Genomic DNA, 24,294 nt, shown 5'->3' with positions numbered 1-24,294 from the left:
GAAGTCTCCTTAAAAAAGCCTAAACTAATCATGAGTTGACTGTCTGGCATTGTGACAAATGACCCAAAGTTGAGCTTGTGGTTTGCTTTTTATTTATCTTCTGCCACGCCCCGGCTACGGCATAATCGGTGGCAGCGGTCAAGCTTTACTTCATCCAAAATGTAAAAAAAAAAAAAAACATGAGCTAAGCAAAAGGAGGACAAGAAGAGCAGAAGATGGAGGTGGGACTTGTCGGCAGACGGCCCGCTCCATCCCGGACCGTCTAGAAGCACTTTCGGTGGACGATGGACGGGCCGGCTTCGTCGTACTCCTGCTTGCTGATCCACATCTGCTGGAAGGTGGACAGCGACGCCAGAATGGAGCCGCCGATCCACACAGAGTACTTTCTCTCCGGAGGGGCGATGATCTGAGTGGCAAGGGGCAAGGGAGGACCGGCAAGTGGGTGTGCAGGCACGCGCACGCATGCACGCGCGCACGCACACGCATGCACGCACACTCACGCACGCACGCACGCACGCACGCACGCATACCTTCCGTCACAACAATACTCCCCAAAAGTTGCTCATTCGGCCGAAAGCAAACACCAACTCGCATTCCTTGGCCCAAAAGTCGGAAGACTTGAAAACTTTGGCGAAAGCTCAATCGGGAGCAGCGGCTTGACATTTGAGCCAGGCTCAACGGCCGCGATCGGCACCACACCAAGCTCACCTTAATCTTCATGGTGCTGGGCGCCAGTGCGGTGATCTCCTTCTGCATGCGGTCGGCGATGCCGGGGTACATGGTGGTGCCCCCCGACAGCACGTTGTTGGCGTAGAGGTCCTTGCGGATGTCGATATCGCACTTCATGATGCTGTTGTAGGTGGTCTCGTGGATGCCGGCCGACTCCATGCCTGCGGCGGCCGCGGCGCGTCGTCAGCCCACCCGAGCCAAGCCGAGCCAAACGGAGGGACCCACTCACCAATGAAGGATGGCTGGAACAAGGTCTCGGGGCATCGGAAGCGCTCGTTCCCGATGGTGATGACCTGACCGTCGGGGAGCTCGTAACTCTTCTCCAGCGACGACGACGTGGCCGCCGTCCCCATCTCGTTCTCAAAGTCCAGAGCGACGTAGCACAACTTCTCCTTGATGTCGCGCACGATCTCACGCTCGGCTGAGGTGACCCAACGTGAAACGTGGGTGGTGTGGACAGACGCACATGACCGGTTGGGCGGGCGCTCACTTACCCGTGGTGACGAAGCTGTAGCCGCGCTCGGTCAGGATCTTCATGAGGTAGTCGGTGAGGTCACGCCCAGCCAGGTCCAACCTCATGATGGCGTGAGGCAGCGCGTAACCTTCGTAGATGGGAACGTTGTGGGTCACGCCGTCGCCGGAGTCCAAAACGATGCCTGAAAGTTGAGGCGCGGTCGGTCAGCCACGCAATTGGCGCAAGCGAGCTCGCCTGCCAACGGAGGAGCACCTGTCGTGCGTCCAGAAGCGTAGAGGGACAAGACGGCCTGGATGGCCACGTACATGGCGGGAACGTTGAAGGTCTCAAACATGATCTGCACATCAAGCAGGACGCAGCTGAGACGTGAAGCGGTGCGACGCTCAGCGCGGCGCTCGCCCAGGGTGCCGCTCACCTGAGTCATCTTCTCCCTGTTGGCCTTGGGGTTGAGCGGCGCTTCCGTCAGGAGGGTGGGATGCTCCTCCGGGGCCACTCGCAGCTCGTTGTAGAAAGAGTGATGCCAGATCTGGCAGAACACCGGACACGTCGGATGGCGGCGGTCGCTCGACTCCACTTCGACCGCCCACCTACCTTCTCCATGTCGTCCCAGTTGGTGATGATGCCGTGCTCGATGGGATACTTGAGGGTGAGGATCCCTCGCTTGCTCTGAGCCTCGTCGCCCACGTAACTGTCCTTCTGGCCCATGCCCACCATCACGCCCTGACGCACGCACACGGCGTCAGTTCACAACTCTTTGCATCATCGCCAAAGAGCAGCTCGACGCCGGCCGACCTGGTGCCTGGGCCGGCCCACGATGGACGGGAAGACGGCCCTGGGCGCGTCATCTCCGGCAAATCCGGCTTTGCAAAGTCCCGATCCGTTGTCGCACACCAGGGCGGTGCTCTCCTCGTCGTCGCACATGGCTGGCTGCGGGCAGAGGGGGGGGGTACCGCGCTGAGGGCGGTGCTGGCGGTTAGGGCGAGAAAGGGCACCTGACGACGCTCGCATACATGACGCAATATGTGGCAGAACACGCTTGGGCACAAGGCAAATGTCCAAAATTGGGCATCGGCTGCACACGCCATATTTGGGCATCGACGGACCGGTCGTGACCAGAGGCTGCTGCTGCTGCCGCTGTCTATCGAGACCTCGGCGGCAGGAACATGCACGAGCGGCTGAAGAGGAGATTTTGGCGACGATGCCAATTGGAGGCGATGACGACAAAGTGGCGCATGATGTGAAGAAGCACGAGACTCTTACCGTGGTGCTGCTGGACGCGGGAAGGCAGCAGGAACGAGCCGCTGAGTGAGGCTCCCGTCAGAGGAGACACCTTAAGAAGCCTGCTCCTGCTCCTCCTCCTCTCCTCCAGCCAAACAAGGAACGGGGCCCCCCCACGCACCCCTGTCCGCTCGGCGTCCTCGGTCCGCTCGGCTCCTTGTAGGGCTGGGCCCAAGGGAGCCGGCCAATGGCGTGCCGGGGACTTCCTCCTCCCACTTTCATACTCGCACGTTGATTGAGAAATTGCTTTTCTCCCAGTTCTGGCTCTCGTCTTGGTCCAAGTCCTTGTTGTGCTCCAGGTTGTTTTTCAGTTACCGCTTCTGCCTCCGGTCCAGGTTCTTCTCCTGATCCCAGTCCGAGTTCCCTGTCCCAGCGTTCGCCGTCGTTGACCTCTTCCGGTCCTCGGCGAGGCCCGCTGACCTTACGGCAACTTCCCGGTCCACGTGTCCCTTGAGACACGACTGCCGGGCAATCTTGGCTTCTGAGTTGATGCCAGTGACATTGTAATGTAGTTGCATGTCCAGATGAAGATGAGGCCAAAGGTCAAGATGGAGGGGCACACGCTGGCTTCTCCTTAAAAGGAAAAGGGAGGACGCGCGGGACAACTTCCTGCTCTAAAGCAAAATCCTAGCAGAAGCATAACATCAGCATGTCATCAAGTCCTAAAAAGGAGCTGAGGAGACATGCAAACTCTCATGTGAGGGAGGGGCCACCGAGTGATCACTGACTCCTCATTCCTCTCACACACACACACGCAGTGCGCCGCGCAAATGCTCTTGCTCGACTTTGACCGAAAATGGGAAAACATTTGGAGCGCAGACGGACTCGCGAGGCCCGACTGGCATTGGTCGGCAAACACCCGCACCGCACCGTGTGAGCGTGCTGCGGAATGTGCAGCTTGATATGTGCGCTGGCTGCTTTTACGCAGGCCTGTTTGAAAAGGTTTGTGGAATGCGGCGAGACTTGGATAGTTAGCGAGTGCAGTGTCGCGCAGTGGCCACAAAGTGGCGTCTCTGATGTCAAAAGTATCATTCAATTATGACTGGATTCAGCAGTCCATTTCCTCCACCAGATTGCCAGTGCCATTTTTTCCCCAATCGTGTTCACTCAAATGAAAAAGGCCAATTTGTCCAAAAGATTGTTGCGCTGGCAGGTGCTAGCTAACATGCTGAGGCCATAAGGAAATGCACTGGCACTGATGGCCCGCCTGCCTGGTTGGCTGGTTGCCTCCAGAAATCCGCTGGCTCCTCAACGTTCCTTTCTCGAGAACCTCTCCACAGTGGCGACAGGCCGCTGCGCCACTGCGCCTTCTGCTGATGGCCACGCCGGCCCTCTCACACACACCAACGGCAGCAGCCCAAACGTGAGCAAATTTGTATTTATTGCATCAAGAAAAAAAAGTTCAGTGTAGCAAAGGTCAATCTGGACAAGACCGACCTATCTCCACCTTTGACTGACATTGACGACCCGCCCCAAGATTAATATTTTCTTTTTTTACAAATGAAACACAGGATGTGTTTGCATGGGTGTCAGTGTTTGCGTGTTGTACTAAAGTCAAGCTCCGCCTCCTGACCGAACCGCAGGGTGTCATCAACAAGTTGCTGCAGATCGCTGTCCAGCAGCGACCTATCGACTCTGAAAACTTCCTGGAAGCAAAAATGCAAAACAAAATGCATGACTTTGGTGTGTCTGTGTGTGTGGGCGGGCGCGCACCTTTTTCTTGTGTCTGGGCGGAGCTACTGGGGGGTTGAAGGTCATGCCTTTGACATCATAATCTGCAAACAGCTGTACCGGCGACCTGCACGGGAAGTCCTCCGAGGTTAGCGCAGCGTCACCCGCCTCGACACAAAATGGCAACGTGCGCTCGCTCTTACCTGCGGCTCAGCTCAAGCGGAAGCACGGCCCCGCCTTCGCTGGGAGCGCCACGACTCAGATGCAACGCCAGCTGCCGCACCACCGGGTGGAAATGCCTCTGCGCAGACGCCATCACGCGTCAGATCAGCTCGGGGCGCCGCGGACGTGCGCGTGTGTACCTGCAGTGTGTGGAGCTCCCACAAGGCGGTGTTGTGAGCATTGCAGTGTTCAGGTTGGGGCAGTTCAGCCAAGTAGACGCCGCTGCCCTGGACCTCGTTGTCCAGTAAGAAGTCGCATCTTGGAAACGACTGACGACAATGAGGCACATGAATTGACTGGCTCGTTACGAGTCACGCTCACTCGCACGCACGCACGCACTCACATGCAGCGCGGCCCTGGTGGCGGCGAGGAGTCCGATGCTGGCGTGCGTCTGGACGTGCAAGCTGAGCCCGCTGAGCCGCTTGATGAACGCCATGGCCCTCTGCAGGCTCACCCGCTTCCTGCGGCGGATCAACATGGCATCCAGGCAGCGCAGCACGATGAGGATATCGTCATCGGAAGTCCCTGAGGGAGAGGGCTCGTCAATGCTCGAAGCTGGTGACGCTAGCGGTGCCTTAAGGTAGAAGCTCAATGTGTCCTCACAAACCAAAACCGCCTTCGGCCATCAAAATGATCAAAACGCCATTTGTTCCAGCTGGCAGCCCCCCAAAAAGTGTTGTTGTTTTTTTAAGAGTTTGTCGGCATGTGTTGCTGCACCATTTGTGTTCTTAAAGCTGCAGTCAGTCGTCTTGAGACTGACGGCAACATTTGGATGAAGCCAAAGTCCGACGAGAGGCGACGGGACCACCAACCTGCGTGCAGCCGTGGCAACATGGCGTACAGCTCAGAGTAAAAGTTGAGAGGGTCCATGTTGAGGACATCACCTGATGCGGCACAAACATACAGCACATTACACTTGTGGGCTGTGTGCTAGCTAGCAAGCACGTACGCACCTTGCCCAGAAAGGATGGTGAAGACTGTCTGGATGCAGTGAAGTCTCTCCCTGTCAGTCAGATCCTGCACGGCAATCGCAAATCAAATTAAGCGTGTGGTCTCAAGACGTACGAATCCGTGTTATACTCACTCCTGACTGGATAAGGCTTTGGAGCACATTGAGCAGGTCATCAAAGAACTCCAAGTTGATCAAATGGGCAAAACTAACAGGAAGTGACATCATCGTTACAGTGTGTGTGTGTGTGTGTGTTTGTGTGTGCGCGCGCGTGCGTGCGTGCTACTTGGCCAGCCCCTCCAACACTGCAGGAAGAAGGATAGACTTGTGAGCTTTCTTCAAAATTCGAAAGTACACCAGGAAGACGATGTTGAGAGTCTCTGTGTGCTGCGTGGAGAAAAACAAGAACTTTAGCAGGTCTCTCACAGGACTTTCACTATCGTCCATTGCTCCAATTCCGGTGTGGAAAACGATTTTGCAGTGTAGTTGCTTGCAAAATCTGCTTTTATCTCAAGATTCACACTCAGATGTTGCGCTCCTCCTCACCATTTTCATCTTCTTGTCTTTGCTGTCCGACGCTTCGGCTTCCAGAAGCTCCTGCTGCAGCTTCTCCTCCGCTTTCTTCCACTGCACACAGAGAGAGAGAGAGAGAGAGAGAGAGCGAGAGAGCGAGAGAGCGAGAGAGAGAGAAAGAGCGAGCGAGAAGGAGAGAGAGAGAGAGAGAGAGAGAGAGAGAGAGAGAGAGAGAGAGAGAGAGAGAGAGAGAGAGAGAGAGAGAGAGAGAGAGAGAGAGAGAGAGAGAGAGAGAGAGAGAGAGAGAGAGAGAGAGAGAGAGAGAGAGAGAGAGAGAGAGAGAGAGAGAGAGAGAGAGAGAGAGAGAGAGAGAGAGAGAGAGAGAGAGAGAGAGAGCGTGAGGCAAGCAAGCGGTGTGCTGAGGCCGCGCTTTTGGGCAGCCGGCTTTGTGTTACCTTGCGCTGCATGCGTGACAGATTGTTCTTCTTGTCTTTGTGGCGCATGGCTTTCACACTGGGCGTCATGTCCATCATGTCCTTCTTCACCAGCGCTTCCTGGATTCGCACGCTCAGCAGCGTCCGCAGCACCTACACGTAGGCGCGCACGCGCACGCACACGCACACGCACACGCACACACACACACACACACACACACACACACACACACACACACACACACACACACACACACACACACACACACACACACACACACACACACACACACACACACACTGTCTTGAGCCACAGTGGCCAAGTTGACAAAAGAGCGGGAGGGAAGTTCGCCGGGACGCCGGTCGCTATCGTCTTGCCGTCACGGTCCATCAGTGGATTGCGCCACTTCCAATATTGCGACAGATCGACTCAACAACTTGTTAGCGATAGGTGGGTGATGTGTGCGACAACGCCAGAACGCAACGCAAGACTGTTGTCGTTAGAAAGGAAGGAGGCGTTCCTTGCCTGGGGCCTGACGTTGAAGTTGAGACTCTTGACCAGACCCGAGATGACACGAACGGCGGCCAGAGAGGTCCCGCCCACCTTGTCTTGGTGAAACAGCTCGGAGAAGGTGCGGCAGCACATGTCAGACACCTAAGGAGAGATGCGCCCGCGCGTGCGAGAGAGAGCCAGGTCGGGTCGGGTCAGGTGGGGTCATGTGGGGTCAGGCCGGGGCCGGCCCGGTGCGGTCATGTGGGGTCAGGCCGGGGCCGGCCCGGTGCTCACCGTCTTGACGGGGTCGTTCATCAGTGGAGCCAAGGCCACCAGGATGTTGTTGTGGAAGTTAAAGTGCGGCAAGGCCAGCAGCAATTCGCACAGGCAGCGCACGGCCACCCCGGCCAGGCCCGAGTAACGCTCCAGCGACACCGCCTGGCTGCGCTTGCTCTTCTTCTGCTTCCAGTCTGCACGCAAACACAGACGGACGGGCGTCAGCGGTCGCTCTAAATTTCAAAGGAGCAGGTGGCCAGAAGAAAGGGAGGACGGCCGCTTATCCGCTTTACCTCTGATGCACTGCTCCAAATCCTCCAGGTAGAATTTGTACTGACTCAGCAGACCTTCCTCAAACTCCCGCAGCTGCTGCGTCTCCTTCTTCACCTGCAGTGACGATTACGACACGGTCAGCGCCAACCAATGGCTGCACGAGCGCCAGCGTGGTACCTTGGCGGCTTTCTCAGCGGCGGTCAAAGGTCGTATCTTGTAGGTGGGAACAATGTCTTTGAAGATTTCCATCAATGACACCATGGCCAACTTCCTGACCGTCACCGCCACGCAAGGGTCCGCCTCCATCAGCATCCCGCGCAGCTGCTTCACACACTTCACCTGCACGGGCGCACAAGAGGGTGAGCACGCTAAAGCAAAATCACGTGCGCACACTCATTCACTCACATTGTTGACGGGGTTGGCGATGACTGTGGACGCCAGGCGTGCGATGGTCAACTTCCTGTCTTGGATCTTGCGCATCCTGGCTTCCTGTTGCTGCGCTGGCGTCAGCGGCGTCGTGCTGTCGATTAGCTCCGCCGCTCCTGAAAACGAGGGCAGGTGGGGCCAAGCGATTAACAGCCAGTGGGACGAAACGCCCCCGGCCGCTGATTTTGTTCAAATAGCCTTTGAAGCCCATCCGTACCCATTTCAACCTCCTGTGTGGCTGCTGCTGCTGCTGCTGCTGCTGCTGCTTCCTCCTCTTCCTCTTCGTCTTCCTCCTCCTCCGGTTGCTTGCTGACCTCTGCACACGCACAACAGACAAACAATGGTGAGCAGCACGGCGGGCCCCTTCGGCGCCTGCCTGCTTCTTCTTTGCGTGGGCCTCACCTCTGTGCATACTCTGCGGGATGAGTCGCGTCCTGTCTTTGATGGGCAGCAAGTGGACAACCTCCTTCTCCGCCACGGCGGCCATCTTCCTGGGAATCTTCTCGTAGCCTGGGACCACCTCCGACTTGCGTTTCTTGCCGCTGTGCGCTGGGCCGCTGAGACGCACGTGCAGACGGGACATGACTCGTACGGGTGGGCAGGCGGGCGGGCAGGTGCCGAAGTGTGCGCAGGTTACCATGACGACAGGTCCCTGCTCAGGAAGGAGGACATCTGCTGCAGGTCGTTGTCGTCCATCATGTCAGTGGGCAAACTCTCCAGGAAGTCCTCCTCCTCCTCCTCCTCCTCCTCTGACATCATATCATACATACGCATAGCACATAGTAACGAATGGCTCTCTCGCGGTTGAAGCGTGGTGATCTTACCGGGCCTTTTGGCAGTAACGTCAAGCGGGCGTGGCGTGGCCAGCGCGGCGCCCTTGAGTGCCTGCCGCATCTTCCGGTGCTCCTTGCGCTGCTTCTTGTCGCAGTTTTGTCGCTTCATCTGCCGGTTCCTCAGCTTGTTGTCCACCTTCACGCCGCTCGTTTTCAGCAGCCGCCGAAAGGACGGGCGGCGCTTCTTGGAGCGAGACTGCGGCCGGCCGCCGAAGAACAACGGACACGCAGAGGTCACACAAACAGAGCAAATGCACGAGCGGGTACATTTACATGGGATTTTTGGATGAACAACCAAGCACACTTTTCTACCATTTGTGTACATAGCTGCCCTACCTTCCCTAACAGGTACTGAGGCAGGCTCAAGTCAATCGACAACTCAGAAAGGAAAAATCCCGACTTACTTTTTACACTCTCATCTTTCCTTCAACGTCTCGTAGGCAAATTGCATTTGCTCCACTCTTAACGCCGGAATTTGAGCCACTTTGACTGACTCTTTAAATGTTGCGAACCATCGAGGCTTTTGAATGATGGATAAAGGGCTTAGTTCAATGGACTAGATTTGGAACGCGACATTGTGATAGTGTGGCGGTCTTGAGGACGCCAGAAACCGTCGCTCTCTCAGACCGAGGCTCAAGGTCCGCCGGTCACAGAGGAACTTTGACTTGACATACTCAACTGTGAAACAATGCACATTTTGCATTCCAGAAAAGTAGTCGCCCGTTTCACGCCACGGTACCACGAGCCCAAAGTTCCAAACTTCAAAAAAGGCACCAAACTCTTGCATTTATTACGAGCTGTTGGTTTTTGGTTTTGTTTTTTAACTGCGGCTTCGAGAGCCCAACAACGACGTCTAATGAAATGGAAGCTTTTGGAGGCACCGAAAGTTCTCGCGTGAACGGCGTGGTTGAAAACATCAACAAACATTGACGTCGCGTCCGCTTTCTGCGTCAAACTCACCGGTGCCATGATGGTGGAATGCGTTCAGGTAGAAGGAAGCCAAATCACGAGCGTTCCACACGCATGGATGGCGGAAAACGGAACCGGAAACATAAAAAAAAGCTCGAGAGGACCCAAATGCCAACACTTCCTGTGTGGACAGCGACACCTACGGAAGGAGGCCGCACTGCAAATTGTCCGAGTGAAATTCGACTTGAATCTCCTTTGAGAAAAAACCAACACTTCAGAGACATGACACATAACGGACAGGTCACCGCGCCAGTCAAGTTACTTGATGTCAGGACACAGACAAACAAAACAAAAACAAAAACCGGGCTGGTCACCATCGGCGCAGATGGTGCTGGCGATGGAGCGGACATGTATTGGGCACTCCTGCTTTAGACTTAATGCTCCCTAAAATAAGAAGGAAAACACACGGTTGCAATTCAAATGACCGTTGGGCTTCGATAGGCTCGAGTGGGAGCACGGAGAAGGCTCAGGTAACTGCAGCAGGTCAAGAAGACGTCTATGAAGACGAATCGTGCAGGCCTTCTAGTTACTTAGGACAGGGTCGGGCAATTGGAAATGACCACCCCTGACTTGAAAGAATAAAATATTTTCCAATCAACTGAGTGGTTTAATTGGTTCCGGAACTGACTCCATATGTTGAAATAGTTGAATGTTGGAGCAAATATTTCTGTAAGAATCCACTGTCATTTGTTTCATTCGTTCAAAACACCAACGATAACTCGTTGATAGATGTGGCGTTGGCCTTTCCACCTGGAATCGTTCCAGCGAGCAATCTCCTTGTCCTTCAGCCATGCAAGCAAAAGGAGTTCCATCTTTTCCAGGGTAGGGCCGCGACGTTTCCAGACGATGCTGATCCCCTCGGATGGCGACTTGACCGCTCGGAGGGCTTCCGTCTGCTTACCGATGGTCCAAATTGACACGTTTTTACGGCCATATTGTTTTGCAAGATCACTCACACGCACTCATGTTTCATATAATTTCTTGTTTTAATTGTAAGCACATCATCAAGTATTTCACATCGTATGTTGAAACATTGGTATTCGGACGTTCTTCCAGTGAAACACACAAGCTCACAGCGGGTGGGTATACGACCAAAGCCTTTATTGGAGAGAAATGAGGAGAGGACGTGACATGTATCAAGTGTAGCCGCACTTGTGCATCTTGAGGTTGCGGCCGTTGGCGTAGCCCTTTCCGCACTTGTCGCAGATGAAGCGTTTGCCGCCGTCGTGCACGTGAGTCTTGTGCGTGCGCAGGTGGCTGCCCTGGGTGAAGGTCTTGGCGCAGACGTCGCAGGAGTAAGGCCGCTCGCCCGTGTGCACGCGCACGTGCAGCTTTAGGCTGTTGGCGTTGTTGAAGCTCTTGAGGCAGGACTGGCAGGCGAAGGGCCGCTGGGCCGAGTGCGTGCGGCCGTGCGTGTTCAGGCTGCTCTGCTGGCTGAAAGTCTTGCCGCACTGCCGGCAGGCGTAGGGCCGCTCGCCCGTGTGCACGCGCCGGTGGATCTTCAGGTTGACCGCCTGGCGGAAAGTCTTGGGGCACACATCGCAGGCGAAGGGCCGGGCGCTGCTGTGGACGCGCAGGTGGTTCTTCAGGTTGGCCGCGTGCCGGAAGCTTTTGGGACACTCGTGGCACTTGAGGGGCTTCTGGCCCGTGTGGATCAGCTGGTGGGTCCTGAGCGCCACGGCGCGCGTGAAGCCTTTCCCGCACAGGCCGCAGCCAAACGACTTGACGCCCATGTGGCTGCGGGTGTGCCGCTGCAGGTTTTGTCTCAGGGTGAAACGGCGGCCGCAGAGCTCACAGGCGAACGGCTTCTCTCGTCCCGGAGACAAGGAGGACTTGCCGCGGTGCGCGCAAGCATCGGGATCCAGCGCGGTGCCCGAGGCCGCCGCATCCGGTCCGGCGCCTGCCGGGGGACAAAAATAAGAAGCAGGGAATGTCAGCCAGAGAGTTGCACTCAAAAGGAGGTGCGGCTCTGACCGGGCCTCTTTGCACATGTCATGCCACGACCCCCTATCTGTTGCCATTGCAACACAGCCCTTTGGCTGCGGTCGGCGCAATGTGACTGCATCTCTATGAAGTCAAGTCCTCGAGACAGGACAAACAAAAACATTTGGGTTGAGAGGCTGAGCGGCAACGGGAATTTGCCCAAATGGGAATGAGTGCAGTATCCGCTTTGTTACAGGCGTAAAGGGGCTCTCACGCTCAGCGATGGCGTCCAGGCGTCCGTGTCGGATCAACGGCGGCTCATCCGGCGGTGGCTCCTGCGCCCATAAATCCATCAGCGAGGGCAGCCAAGCGGGCCAATCCTGCGTGCGGGCTTACCTGAGGGAGCGCGGGGGTGTGGCGGGGCGGTGCGCCGTACGAGTGCTCAGCCTCTGTGCGGGCGAGCGGGCAGACAGACAGACAGACAGACAGACAGACGGCCAATTAGCTGGGTGAGCCGCAACATCGCGAGCAGAGGGCTCGGCGCATACCCACGCAGGCCTTGTTGAGGACGATGGCGATCGGCGCCGTCTTGTCGCCGGCTCGTCTCAGTTTGACGTCGTCCACAATGTTGATGATCTTCCCCAAAGCCTCGTTGGCCAGTGTCTCCAAGATGGCGGTAAAGCATACCTAGGACAGAAGTCAACGTCACGCCGGCGCTAAACACAAGTCGAGGGCCACGGGCCGGGCGACCGTAGCATACAGCCATGGGTGCAGTTTGGAGCCCAAGACACCAACATCACGTCGGATGAGGGAACAAGATGACAAAACCATTTGGGGCTCAAAGCCAGATGACTCGTGTTTTGGCATGGTGGAATACACTACCGTTGTGCTTCCTCTACTAATACTTATTCATAGAGGCCTTTCACAACTGCCGCAGCTGTACCAAGGTGCTTCGCAAAACACGTGACACACACAAAAACAACAATCCAATTCTAACCAACCAACAGATTACCCCTGCAAAGTGAGTCAAAGTGTGAATTCCTCCCATATTAAGCTAAAAGCCCGCAAGGTAAATAAATGCTCCAAATCACTTGGCTAGCTATTTTCATAAGTGAAAGTGAAGCAGTCACCTGGTTTGCTATCGCAAGTCAAGTACATACACTACATGACAACACGGTGTGGGCGAAACTTTGAGGCGCACTCGGAGAAAAAACACATACCGGATACCTACTCATGAAACTTGCACGGCGGCATTATGACCGAAGAGACAGAAAACACCGCGGGTGGTGGCAGCGCAAGATGGCCGCCGGTGGTTTCACTTCTCCCGACGGCGAGTAAGCAACATTGTTAGTCCATTCGTACGAGTCCGCAGTCTACGGGCGACTCACCAGCCTCTCGCGTCTCTCTCTGCGTCGGGTGGCCGCCCGCGGAGCTTCGTCTCCAGGGTGGGCGTCGCTCGTCGGGCCGCTTCCGTCTTCCTGCTGCTTGTGGAGCTCGGCCACGGCGGCATGCACGAGCGCCTCCATGACGGCGGCCAGCTGCGCGTGCACGTCCACGCTCATCTCGTCGCCGAACCGACGACTCTTCTTCGCACTTCGAGAGTTTCCACTCGGTTCGACGTTTTCACAAGGCGCTAGACAAACCTTTCCGGCGACGGCTGACGCTCACATCGTAATGGCACTACCACGGAAGAGTTTGACTAGATTCCGTTTCCGGTTCACACTTCCGGAAGTGTACTTTTGGGGGGCGGACGGTCAACGTTATAATCGCAATTGCGTGTAAAATATTCAAATCCGTAACTTGTGGGGGAAAAAATAAAAATCAGCGTCTTGTGGCGTAATCGTAGACTTCAGCTTCGTCTTCTATGCCCCGCCCCAGCCCGCACAACAACTTCATTTCCCATAAGGCATTTCGGCGTTTCGGTCCACATGCGGCTCCTTCCATCGTCGTCAGCATCATGTCAGTTTTTATGGATTTAAACTTGACTTTCTCGGCAGAGAAAGGCACCATGCAGCAACTCATCGACACGGCGGCTCACCGTGAGTCTTGTGACACTAAACTCTAAAGCCCTTGGATAGAGCTCAAGAGAGCTAGGTTACCAAAGTTAACAGCGCGTGCTGCAATATATGAATAAGGATCAACACGTTAACTGTGTGGTTTTCGTGCAGTTGGATTCTCCACAGTGGCCGTCAACTACATGTTTGAGCCTACTGGCAAAAAGAAAGAGGTGAAACTCGCTCCCTCCCTCGCTCGCTCCCTCCCTCGCTCACAAGCAAAAGCACACTGAAGGCGATAAAGTCATGACTGTATTTTCCCGCCTATAGGCGATTCCGTCACCCAAGCCGATTGAGGAACTCATCGATCAGCTGCCCATCGTCCAGGTAAACGCCAATTCTCTGGACTTCGTCCGTGCATGTGTTGACACTGCAACTACATTTCATTGGCGTCGGCGCAGGGTCGCTCTCGACCAATCCGAGTGCTCAACAGACTGACGCTGGTGATGTCAGAACTAAGTCACTGGGTAAGTACTCCTCGTGTCAACTGTCATTTGAAAAGCACCTGAAACATTGTCGTGCCTGTGCGCGCAGAGGCCAAACCCGACCGAATACGCCGACTTTGACCTGCTGGCGGTTCAACCGACAACGGAAAAACTTTTTCACGTGAGACGCGTACATGCACTCCCAAAATCAAACAAAATATACAACCCACCCATTGCCGGTCGGTGTTGTCGTCATAGGCGGCGTGCACGCAGTTAGAGGTCGACGTGATCAGCGTAGTGGTGACGGAGAAACTCCCCTTCTTCTTCAAGAGAGCTCCAGTCAACGTGGTGACTTATCATTTCAAATGAATCATGATGAAACACGCAAACAATGAAGCAGACTCACTAAAAGCGCACGTACACGTAGGCCGTCGAGAGGGGCGTGGCGTTCGAAGTGTCATACGCCGCCGCCATCAGAGACGCCACCATGAGGCGTTACACCATCGCAAACGCTGTTAACCTGGCGCAGGCCTGCAGAGGGAAGGTGAGGAGGGTGATGACAACATCATGATTAACTTGACCATTGGCCGCCCTCGTGTCTTTTAGAACGTGCTGGTGACGAGTGCAGCGACAAAGGTTCGGTCGGCGCCCGTTGTTTTTAGAACCATCACGTGTGTTTTGACATGCCGTTGTGTTTTCAGCCTCTGGAGCTGCGGGGACCTTATGACATCATCAACCTGTATCCTTGAACCCGCCCACAGCTCCTCTGGGCCCTCACAAATGCGCATTTTCCTGACACAGCCTCAGGTGCTCATTGCTGGGTCTGTCTGACGATGATGCCAAGCGCTCGGTTTCCTGCATTTGTCGCTCGCTTTTGTTGCACGCGGGTAAGTGGTCCAAGTGGGCGGAGCTTACATTGCAGGCGTGTCTTATCAGTTTTTTAAATTTTTTTTAAAATTACTTTTGTTGCTGCAGAAACCAGAAAGACAGCGAGTGGCGTCATTTCTACCAAAAAGAGCTGTGGCGACTCTGCCGGTCAGCAGGAGCCCCGCCCTTTACTCGACGGAAGTCTGAAGGTCAAACGGGGCGGGGCCTACTCATTGATTGTGCTTTCCTCGGCAGGGGACAGCGGCAAAGACGACGCGGACGAAGGGCGTGCTCCCGCCGCTAAGAGACTCAAAAGTCAGCTGACTGACTGAGCGAGGCGGCCCAATGATTTGCTCTGCCCTCTTCTGCCATCACGTCTAAGAAAGTGAAGCTAGTAGAATGATAGGTTAACAAATGTCTTTTTTTTTTTTTTTATTTGCCCCTGATTCAAAGTCAAAATTTACATCAGGAGGTTCGCTGAATAAAAGTCCTACTTGATTTCTGATTGTTTCACTTTGGCAAATTGTACATGAAGTTTTCGTGTCAGTGTCGAGGGAGTGATATCAAAAGAGTCAGTGCATTCCAAGTCAACTGGGCAGCAGGCAACAAGTTGGGCCGGGGATGGAATGGGCTCAGCCCAAGGAAACGGCTTTATCCATTTTCTGGTTCTTCATTCTTGTCATCAACTCGAGCAGTCAGCTGCGTGGGTTAGTGGAAACCCCACCTCCTGCGGGCATCATGTGGTTGATGTGACCCTGAAAGACACAATGATGTCATCAGGGACGTGTGGCTTCGCCCAAGCGCATTCAAACAAGTCAAAACAATTGAGGCAGCCAAAGATGTATGTGTGACATCGACATGGAATGAATGACAAATGTGTCTTCTTGTATTGTCACACGCGTGCATGTCGCGGTTCTGGTGCGGTACCGGCTCGCCTGCGAGACATCTGGGACAAGCGAGCGGTGGGCTTCCGTGTCTGAAACTGCGCACCTGCACAGACACTTGGGTCAGGGAGCCATAGCAAGCATAGAGTGTGAAGAAAACGTCACGGCAGCCGAGACCGACCTGCTGCACCACTCGCCCCGCTACATTCTCCTCCTCGCGATGACTCCCAAGCAAAGCGGGAAGCATTTCCATTGGGCCACCTCCGTCGTTAAGTCCCGCCTCCAAGCGGACCCGTTTCTTGTGCACCGGCATTTCAACACACGCCAGACAAACAAAGACGTCACACACATTTAACAACAACAACAAACGCCAGACATATACGTCACACACACGCATTTAATTACAACAACAACAACCACAACAAACTCTTACCGGTGTGAAATTCCAATGATCCACTTCCGGCCCCCAACATCTCTTGACGAGCTGCTCTTGCTGCATGCTAAAAACGGCTGGCTAACATCTGCTTAGTCCGAAGATAGGCTAACATCAATGGAAGAGGAGAACACGCGATGTTTTGACATTTAGAGCCATCGCTTAGTTGTTTACGCCTGTCCTTCCTTCGAATGGAACCAACAGCAGGTCCTGCCTGGCCGGACTTCGACTTCAAATTGGCTAAGTCGCGAGACGTCACTTCCGTTGGAAAAAAAAAAAAAAAACCTCTTCAAAACAAAATCGCAAATAAGGGCGCAGTTGCAGAGACTGCAGACACATGTGCAGCAAGGCTACTTACTGCTAGAAAAGCAATTCATAGCACTTCTATCCCTGACTCTTACCAAAGCTTTTCTTCCGCACTTCCATTTTTAACCTATAGCCATTTTGGCTTGTGTTTTTCAATCCCATTATCTTGAACTGTTAAACAGATGCCGGAAATTGTACTTCTCATGCCCCGTGAATGACGTCACTCTGTTTAAACAATGATTGACCAAGTAAATTGGGCGGAAACCTAATGTTTGAATAAAAGGTTGAATTGGGAAAAAAAAAAGAAAAGAAAAGTTGAGCGGAAAAAAAAGATCAGTCGTCATCTGTAGTGACGCTTGTTTGTCACGAGATGGCAGCAGAGTCTTGCAGAAATAGTTCAACTGTACTTGTCAGTGAAAACTTGGCTGTGTCCGAATTGGCAACCTCATGGCTATGTCCGTATGCGCACTCTTATTCCCTAAACCCTCAATCAGGAGATACTCCCGCACTAGAAAGCAGTTGTCTCGTTCGGTTTGGCAATTCCGACTGCTTTTCTCCTCGTCGCATATCACGTGATGAAGCAGCACATTGAGATCTCCGAATATTTATTGTGGATTAAAAAGAATAAATTGTATTTATTTGTTCAATTGTACATTTTATAAATCAAATGTATTGATGATTTCCGTGGTGCACAGTAACTGTACCATGGGGGCGTCGTGTAGTTGTGTTGTTTGATGTATATGGTTTGTTCCCACGGGATGTTGTAATATAGAGAAAAATGTCTGCGTTGCCGTTGTCGACATTACCGTGTATTGCCTTGATTGGATTTTGTCTGTTTTGTCTGGTGTATTGCTTAGTTGTGTGTTATGGAAGTATTTAAAAAAAAAAACAAAAAAAAAAAACGGATCAGTGTGTGTGTGTGGTGGGGGAGACGATTCGTTGAACGATTCGTTTGAACGAACCTTTTGAGTGAACTGATTCTAAAGATTCAGTTCACTTAGAAAAACTGGAATGCACATCACTAGTTCTCCCGAACATCAGGTAAAAGCTTTATCCACTCACTATACTACTATGAAGTATTTTTTTCTCTCACTAAAATGCACATTACAATTTTTGGGCGGGGCTGACGCTACCGGATGAACTTAAACATACAGACATGGATAAACAGTTGGGTTGGACAAACCTGTCTGGGAAGTTTGGCGCCTTTCCTTTTCCAGCCGGTTGAGGCGCGTCCGAGGGCGTGTCCTCCCTCCGCCTTGTCTCCAAACAAAACACCGGGCAGCTTTTGCCAGACTTTGCAGCCTGTCGCCCACCGAGGAACTCGAGTCGTCTTTGCTCTTCCCCATTGCCGCCGTCGTCGTCGCCGCCGCAGCCGCGTGACCCCGACCAAAGTGAGTAAATGCGCGCCGAGTGCCGCCATCGCCGACGGTGAACGTGATTTGTTTTAGGTCAGCATGCCCGAGACGGCCGAGTCGCACGCCATGCACCTGACCACCAACCGCAACTGCACCGTGGAGGTCCTCAATCTGACCTCGGCATTCTGCCTCCACAACCCCAAGTAAGCGGCAAAGCGACCGCATCGGGCTGGCCGCTTTGCTTGACGCTGTGTGTCGTCATGGCAGGGTGCACATGGAGAGCGGGTTCCCCTACAGCCCGCCGCAGCCCACGGTGCGTGTGGGCCGCGGAGAGGTGTGCTCCTTCACCAAAGACGACAACACGGCCTCGGGTGCCGTGGGCGTGCTCACCTACGAGCTCTTCCACATGCACAAGAAGGAATGCAACGAAATGGTGGCCGTCATGTTCTCCGTGCCCTTCGACTACACCTTCTACAAGAACTGGGTGAGCGTTGGCGTGTTCCCCAAGACCACAGCCACCGACCACAAGCTCTACGAGCTCATGTACGAGTCCAAGGAGGACAGCAACTTCAAGCGCCACCGGGCCGACGGCTCGGGCGTAGAGCACCGCGGCCGCCAAGTGGACGTAGAAGCCTGCATGTCCGACGAAGGCCGCGCCATCCTCAAGCTGGAGATCCACGACAAGGGGGTCTGAGGGGCCGCTTGCCACGCACGGCGTGGCATGGCATGGTATTGCGCGACTTCAATAAAAAGCGCCGCCTGGCTGGCACCCGAAGCAAAGCTCGGCCTCTTTTCTTCTGTCACGCGTCAAACACCCGCAGAAACGGTCGTGCTCCAAACCTTCCAAAGGTGCAAACGCACGACGCCACGTGTGGAAGCTTCCGACGCACAAGATGCTAAAGCTGCAACGTACGCTAGATGGAAAGCGCGCTCCGAGCTTGCGTCTGACATGAGACACGCCGTTGAAAGCGCCTCGACACACACACACACACATCCTGCAAATAAAATCTAAACACACACCAAGCATGCGAGCACACATGAAAGCCAAAAGGAGCATTCTTTCCACGCATGCTCAGTCGGCCGACGGCGGCGGGCTCCCCGACCGTCCGCCCCCCCCTCTCGGCCTTTCCCACGGCTTGGAAAATACCACGCCTAATACAACAGGTCGCCTCGACACACAATAGACACGGAATGAGGGGGTCACGCCCCTTGGTGCGGCAGAGCAGGTGCGCCGAGGCAAGGAATGTCAACCGTCCGGTCGTCGTGCCAAAGTCGGCAAACGCCGACGACGCCGGTCCGACCGGCTCGGCCGTCCACAAAGACAAGAGCCTGTCTGGGTGCGTGCGACATTTGGTCCGACCGCACCCCGCCGGAGGGCGGGCGGAGACGGCCCCGCCCACAGGCGGCGGAGAACGCAGCAGTGACGGCGAGCCTTGCGCTTGCCACTTGTGCCCAGTCCATCAGTCAGCCAGCACCCGTGCTGTCCTCCTTCCAGGTAAGCAAGCGAGCTGTGGTCGGGCGGCTCGTTCCTCTCAAAGTTTCTCTCTCGGCATGTGACAAATGTCAAACGCTCCATCGGCTTTCGCGTGTGGCGCTTGAGAAGGGCTGGCCGTGGAGGGAGGGCGGGCGGGAGGGGGCTCTCACAGGACCGCCGCTTGGCTCGGAAGCTCGTGCTTCATTTTCTGCCGATGGCCAGCGTAGGGCCAGACGGAGCGTGTTGCAATTAGGTCCATTTGACAGTTTGGCGCCAATCGTGGCGGCGGTGGAACTGGCTGAACCCGTTTTGGGGGTTGGGCGAAAAGGCTGCATGGATTTTGGTGATGGCAGCTGCAAAATGAATGCGCTTTTTGTCAGTATACACGTAGGTCTTGTTCAGAGGTCGTCCATGGAGTCCGCCGAAGCTTTGTCGGCCAACCAGAAGAGCCGCAGGAACGTGACCATCGAGATTAGCAACCTGACTGGCGGCTTTGTCCTCAGGCACCCCCGGTAAGACGTCGGCCGGCGCGAGCAGCCCCGAATCCACGCACAAAGGCGCCAGCCTGCTACTCCCTCCCTCCCTCCCTCGTGTCTCGACAGGGTACACATGGAGAACGGCAACTGCCACAGTCCCCCGCAGCCCACCGTGCAGGGCATGCGCACCGAAGTGTGCAACTTCAACAAGACGGACGCGGCCACCTCGGGCGCGGTGGGCGTGCTCACCTACGAAATATTCGAGGGCGGGGCGGCCGTCGCCAAGCTGGCCATCATGTTCTCCGTGCCCTACGACTACACCTTCTACAAGAACTGGGTGGCGGTGGGCGTGTTCCCCAAGGAGCGCGAGACCGACAAGAAGCTCTACGAGGAGATGTACGAAGCCAAGGAGCTGAAGAACTTCGTGCGGCAGAAGGCCAATGGCTGCGGCCTGAACTACGAGAGCGGCAAGATGGACGTCAAGGTCACCATGTCGCCCATGGGCAGGGCCATCATGAAGGTGGAGCTGTGGGACTTGCACTTTCGCCAATGAAGTGCAGCGCTCAAATAAAGCAAGCCTAAACAAAAGCGGCTGCGCTCTTTTGTCAGGGGCGGGGGGGGTCAAATTTTTGTCCCCGGTTGGTCAGCCAGCCGGTCGGTCGGCTGCTGCAAATTGGAAGAGAAGTTCAGGAAGTGGGCGGCTCTCCGAGGAGGAAGCGCTGCTGCCTCGCAACAGGAAATTGGGACAGGCCTGACGCTGGAGGCAAGAGCGTCGAGTTCCGCCTTTGTTTTCGGTCTCCAGGCGACCCGTCAGCAGGTGAGTCCCTCCCGGCGGGCTTGCTTTTGGCACCATTTGACGCAAATGCCAAAAGGTGGCCGACAAAACATTGGCCTGCGTTCCAAACTTCTTTCTTCTCTGTTCTTTGGGCCAATTGCTGTCATTTGCCAAAGCCTGACCACTTCCCGGATGGCTTTGCGTCGCTTGCCGTCGCCCTCGTCAAGTCCCATTGACGTGTCCCGTTTCCCACGCAGCCATGTCCATCATCGTGCCCTTCGATTACGGCGATTACGTGGACGCGGCCAACACCTCGCTCGGCCCGGAGAGCAACCTTTCCGTGTGGGTGGCCGATCCCGACACGCTTTCCTGCCGAGCGCGTCCGCCGGGTCAGGCCACGTCGGCGGCGCTGTGCGTGCTGCTGGCTGCCGTCTTCCTGTTGGCCGTTCCCGGAAACCTCCTGGTGGCGCTGGTGATGGTGCGGGGCCGGCGCTCACTGACCTCCTCCGACGTTTTCCTCTTCCACCTGACGGCGGCCGACGGCCTGATGGCACTGACCGTCCCCTTCTGGGCGGCGGCGGTGGCAGCGGCCGACGGCTGGATCTTCGGCGACGGCGCCTGCAAAGCGCTCAGCCTGATCTTCGAGGCCAACTTCTACACCAGCGTGCTGTTCCTGGCCTGCATCAGCGTCGACCGTTACCTGGTCATCGTGCGGGCCGAGCGGGCGGCGGGGCGCTCGCGGAGGAGGTGCGTCCAGTTGGCGTGCGGCGCCGTGTGGGCGCTGGGCGCCGTCCTGGCACTGCCGGCACTCTTCAATGAGGCGGCTGGGCCCGACCCGCGCCGGCGCCAGACGGTCTGCGCCGAGAGCTTCGACGTTGGCAGCGCCTCGGCCTGGAGGGTGGCCACGCGCACCCTGCGCCACCTTTTGGGCTTCCTGCTGCCGCTGGGCGTCATGCTGGCCTGCTACGGCGTGACGGTGGCGCGGCTGCTGCGCACGCGGGGCTTCCGCAAGCACCGCGCCATGCGGGTCATCACGGCCGTGGTGGCGGCCTTCCTGCTGTGCTGGACGCCGTACCACCTGGCCATGATGGCCGACACGCTGCTGAGAGCCCACCCGGCGGCCTTCGACTGCGGGGTGCGGCGTTCGGTCAGCGCCGCGCTGGTCCTCAGCAACGGCCTGGCGCTGCTGCACTGCGCCATCAACCCGCTCCTCTACGCCTTTGTGGGCGAGAGGTTCCGCCAGAACGCCAAAGCGCTTCTTTGCGCCAAGGCCCGACAAGAGCGCCCGTCGGGCTCCAAGTTCAGCAGGTCCACGTCGCAGACATCCGAGGGGCAGGGCGCCGTGGCGTGAAAGGAAATGGTCTCGGCAATAAAACAATCGATCCCATCGAGCTTTTCTGAGCAATCACTTGAAAACCAAGGGCCACATAAGAGCATCACGATGTGAAAAATGACCACCCCAAACGGCAAGTCCAAAAGCCGCCACCACCACCGCTGATCAAAAGTGGCCAATCAAAAGTCACTCGCCAAAGCCAATTGCAAATCAGATTCTTTTATTTTATTTTATTTTTTTTATTGGCTACCGGCGGTCATCGGTCGGCACCGGGCCGCGGCGTAGACCAGCAGCGGGACCAGGGCGACGGGCGCCAGCGTGAGGCAGAGCACCAGGAGGCGTGGCGCGTCCTCTGGCTGCCGCTCCGGGGCCCGGGGCCGGCAGCGACCGAAGAAGGCCGAGTGGACGCGCAGGAAAGCCGTGTGGACGGCGCCGTTGGGGTAGTAGCAGCCGCACAAGTGGGACAGGCTCTCCAGGCACACGCTCAGCTGGTTGTAGGCGCTGCGGGCGACACCAAAGTCACGCCTTTAGCCTCCGTCACCACCCGAGCGAGTTCCGAGGTAGGCGCGAACGAGCGCGCGAGCGACGGGCCCGAAAACTCACACCCACATCCCAAATCGAGCGAAACGTTTGGCTTTGGCAAAGTTTGGCGGTCGCAACCTATGACGTCGTCGCGGTGGCGGCGCGCAGGGATTTGGATGGGGCGGAACTGGGCGGCGGCGGAAATTCAAACCGACAGCCTACTCGCTGCAATCATCCAGTCCAGTCCGGTCCGGTCCGGTCCGCTCCGCTCCGTGCAAATCCCAGCGCGGCGCGGTCTTAATCGGCGCATCCAACAGCATTTTTTCCTTACCCGATGACGCGGTCCAGCACGCAGCGCGCGTCCGCCTCCAACGACGCCATCTGCTGCTCAAAGGGCGAAGTGCAGACGGGCGCGCTCAACTCTGCCAAGTCATCGACGCGACAAGCGGTGCCGAGCGGCTGAGAGGCCTCCACTTCCTGAAAACTCTCTGCATGCATGCGTGCGCGCGCGCGCGCGCACGCATGCACGCAGAATGAGCCAAACAGACAATAGAGCGGGTGCAACTTTACAGCTTTGTTGCAAACGAACCGTCATTTTCAGTGATGAAGGTTTGCTCCTCAAGTTCGTCAGGGACTCGAATCAGCTGCTCTTCCGACAGGCTCCCTCTTTCCTTTCCTGCCTCGGGCGCGTCTGCATCCCCCAAGAGAGCAAAAACAAACAAAATACAACTGACAGCATGAAAAAGGAAAGCTCAAGGGCGCCAATGTGATGGCAAGGCCAAAGGAGAAAGCATCAAGACCGCCACCACTGCCGATGCGAGGACTCTCAAGTCCGTCGCTCGCTCGCAACCGCCGACTTGCGGGCACTCACAAACAGTGGCGTCGTAGCGGCCGGTGGATGCTTCCGAAAGGTTCTGGACGGTGGCTGCGAGGAGACGTGGGACATTGTGACAATGCCGGCCAATCAGAGAGCGAGGAGAAAAAAGGAGACAATCTTACTTTGCTCCAGGACACTTTGGTCAGTCGGCTGGACTTGCATCTGCTGGCCCGTGCGCATGCTCAGCAAAGCTGCAAACATGACAAGTCCAAAGACCCCAAACATGACGACCAGCGGGAATGGCGGCGACGGCGGCGGCGGCGGTCTACTGACCCGTGATGACAAGCACCACCAGCGGCGACCACCCCATCCTGATGCAAAGTCTTCTGGAGACTGTCCGGGGACACTGGTCAACTGGGAGGTAAAGGGGGTCGGCCGGCTCCGCCCTCTCTGCTCCACGCTATGTGTTTGTGTGCAACAGTGCGTGCGCGACATGTTTTGACTGACTTAAGTGCAGCTAATGGCGCTAGCACGAAGGAGCGAGCACGCATGGGGATGGCAGCCGAAGAAGAAAAACAACACCGAGGCTGACGTGCGGCCGACAAAGCGGCGTCAGTGCGGGCGCAGGCGCCAACAACAACTTCCTGTAGCCACTCAGAGAGCCTGAGAACCTCTTTAGGGATTTCCGCCCTGCCCTCCCTTCCTCGTTAAGTGGCGGGCCACACGCTCTGTGGCCCGCACGCACGCACGCACAAGACGCCGGCACGGCCCAGGGCGTGTCAGCAACGGCAGCAGGAAGCGTGACCTCCTCGGCCTCACACTCAAAGACGACTTTGCAAAAGCTTGCGGTTGAGCCGCAATGGGTCACAAGCGCAAAGCGAAGCAAAAGTGGCTTTGCCGCCGGGTGTGGCGACCTCCAAGGCTCGGCGACACGGGGAGGTCAGAGGTCAGCCGCGAGCGGCGGCCGTCTCCCGATTGGCTGAATGTGCCATCGAGGTCAGGAGGAGGCGCTTTGTGCAAACGCGCTTGACGCGGCACCCTTGCTCCTCACTCTTGCTGGGTTGATGAACATTGTGGAATTGATCGCTCGGCGGAACACGCCAAGCGCG

The 24,294-nt window shown here is 56.1% G+C and overlaps 8 protein-coding genes across 11 annotated transcripts; 4 read left to right on the top strand and 4 right to left on the bottom strand.

Annotated features, from left to right (window-relative positions):
* Positions 1–69: 69 nt before the first annotated feature.
* acta2 (actin alpha 2, smooth muscle) lies at positions 70–3,235 on the bottom strand. The gene is made up of 9 exons (XM_049760029.2): positions 2,465–3,235; positions 1,997–2,158; positions 1,796–1,924; positions 1,620–1,730; positions 1,457–1,541; positions 1,224–1,385; positions 959–1,150; positions 709–890; positions 70–406 (listed from the first exon to the last, which is right to left on the bottom strand). The coding sequence occupies exons 2-9, from the start codon at positions 2,123–2,125 to the stop codon at positions 263–265; spliced, it is 1,134 nt and encodes a 377-aa protein (XP_049615986.1). The 5' UTR covers positions 2,126–2,158; positions 2,465–3,235; the 3' UTR covers positions 70–262.
* A 611-nt stretch (positions 3,236–3,846) lies between these two features.
* Positions 3,847–9,656, bottom strand: noc3l (NOC3-like DNA replication regulator). The gene is made up of 21 exons (XM_049760021.1): positions 9,533–9,656; positions 8,564–8,768; positions 8,377–8,488; positions 8,142–8,296; positions 7,957–8,055; positions 7,719–7,855; positions 7,491–7,652; positions 7,334–7,427; positions 7,059–7,234; positions 6,798–6,926; positions 6,293–6,424; positions 5,871–5,951; positions 5,611–5,711; positions 5,460–5,532; positions 5,329–5,392; positions 5,188–5,259; positions 4,719–4,900; positions 4,516–4,644; positions 4,357–4,454; positions 4,196–4,280; positions 3,847–4,128 (listed from the first exon to the last, which is right to left on the bottom strand). Exons 1-21 carry the CDS (start codon positions 9,539–9,541, stop codon positions 4,012–4,014), a joined length of 2,412 nt encoding a protein of 803 aa, XP_049615978.1. The 5' UTR covers positions 9,542–9,656; the 3' UTR covers positions 3,847–4,011.
* A 965-nt stretch (positions 9,657–10,621) lies between these two features.
* On the bottom strand, positions 10,622–13,177 carry si:ch211-207i20.2 (uncharacterized protein LOC568537 homolog). The gene is made up of 5 exons (XM_049759946.1): positions 12,853–13,177; positions 12,013–12,151; positions 11,861–11,913; positions 11,739–11,799; positions 10,622–11,441 (listed from the first exon to the last, which is right to left on the bottom strand). Exons 1-5 carry the CDS (start codon positions 13,024–13,026, stop codon positions 10,678–10,680), a joined length of 1,191 nt encoding a protein of 396 aa, XP_049615903.1. The 5' UTR covers positions 13,027–13,177; the 3' UTR covers positions 10,622–10,677.
* A 151-nt stretch (positions 13,178–13,328) lies between these two features.
* On the top strand, positions 13,329–15,308 carry rpp30 (ribonuclease P/MRP 30 subunit). Of its 3 annotated transcripts, XM_049759975.2 has the most exons (12): positions 13,329–13,503; positions 13,633–13,691; positions 13,789–13,845; positions 13,920–13,985; positions 14,053–14,124; positions 14,202–14,291; positions 14,371–14,487; positions 14,550–14,579; positions 14,645–14,682; positions 14,751–14,830; positions 14,919–14,978; positions 15,066–15,308. In XM_049759975.2, the coding sequence occupies exons 1-12, from the start codon at positions 13,329–13,331 to the stop codon at positions 15,140–15,142; spliced, it is 921 nt and encodes a 306-aa protein (XP_049615932.1). In that variant the 3' UTR covers positions 15,143–15,308. The 3 variants fall into 3 exon arrangements, with proteins under 3 accessions (XP_049615932.1, XP_049615934.1, XP_049615931.1); XM_049759977.2 differs by lacking the exon at positions 14,550–14,579; XM_049759974.2 differs by having other exon boundaries at positions 14,550–14,682.
* Positions 15,309–17,429: 2,121 nt separating this feature from the next.
* LOC125991683 (uncharacterized) lies at positions 17,430–18,568 on the top strand. The gene is made up of 4 exons (XM_049759984.1): positions 17,430–17,474; positions 17,588–17,824; positions 17,882–17,991; positions 18,056–18,568. Exons 1-4 carry the CDS (start codon positions 17,445–17,447, stop codon positions 18,480–18,482), a joined length of 804 nt encoding a protein of 267 aa, XP_049615941.1. The 5' UTR covers positions 17,430–17,444; the 3' UTR covers positions 18,483–18,568.
* A 1,080-nt stretch (positions 18,569–19,648) lies between these two features.
* LOC125991696 (DELTA-stichotoxin-Hcr4a) lies at positions 19,649–20,326 on the top strand. Its single transcript, XM_049760010.2, has 2 exons — positions 19,649–19,774; positions 19,865–20,326. Exons 1-2 carry the CDS (start codon positions 19,674–19,676, stop codon positions 20,289–20,291), a joined length of 528 nt encoding a protein of 175 aa, XP_049615967.1. The 5' UTR covers positions 19,649–19,673; the 3' UTR covers positions 20,292–20,326.
* A 446-nt stretch (positions 20,327–20,772) lies between these two features.
* LOC125991672 (C-X-C chemokine receptor type 1) lies at positions 20,773–21,904 on the top strand. Its single transcript, XM_049759956.2, has one exon. It carries the CDS (start codon positions 20,773–20,775, stop codon positions 21,862–21,864), a length of 1,092 nt encoding a protein of 363 aa, XP_049615913.1. The 3' UTR covers positions 21,865–21,904.
* Positions 21,905–22,044: 140 nt separating this feature from the next.
* LOC125991692 (receptor activity-modifying protein 1) lies at positions 22,045–23,680 on the bottom strand. Of its 2 annotated transcripts, XM_049760003.1 has the most exons (6): positions 23,519–23,668; positions 23,368–23,436; positions 23,240–23,293; positions 22,958–23,059; positions 22,700–22,856; positions 22,045–22,347 (listed from the first exon to the last, which is right to left on the bottom strand). In XM_049760003.1, exons 1-6 carry the CDS (start codon positions 23,553–23,555, stop codon positions 22,086–22,088), a joined length of 681 nt encoding a protein of 226 aa, XP_049615960.1. In that variant the 5' UTR covers positions 23,556–23,668; the 3' UTR covers positions 22,045–22,085. The 2 variants fall into 2 exon arrangements, with proteins under 2 accessions (XP_049615960.1, XP_068505545.1); XM_068649444.1 differs by having other exon boundaries at positions 23,368–23,680.
* Between the last annotated feature and the right edge of the window lie 614 nt (positions 23,681–24,294).

This window comes from Syngnathus scovelli, chromosome 21 (assembly GCF_024217435.2).
Source record: "Syngnathus scovelli strain Florida chromosome 21, RoL_Ssco_1.2, whole genome shotgun sequence".
In the NCBI taxonomy this organism is placed as follows: domain Eukaryota; kingdom Metazoa; phylum Chordata; class Actinopteri; order Syngnathiformes; family Syngnathidae; genus Syngnathus; species Syngnathus scovelli.
The sequence above is the reverse complement of the archived record's forward strand: the minus strand, read 5'-3'. Positions and strand labels throughout refer to the sequence as shown.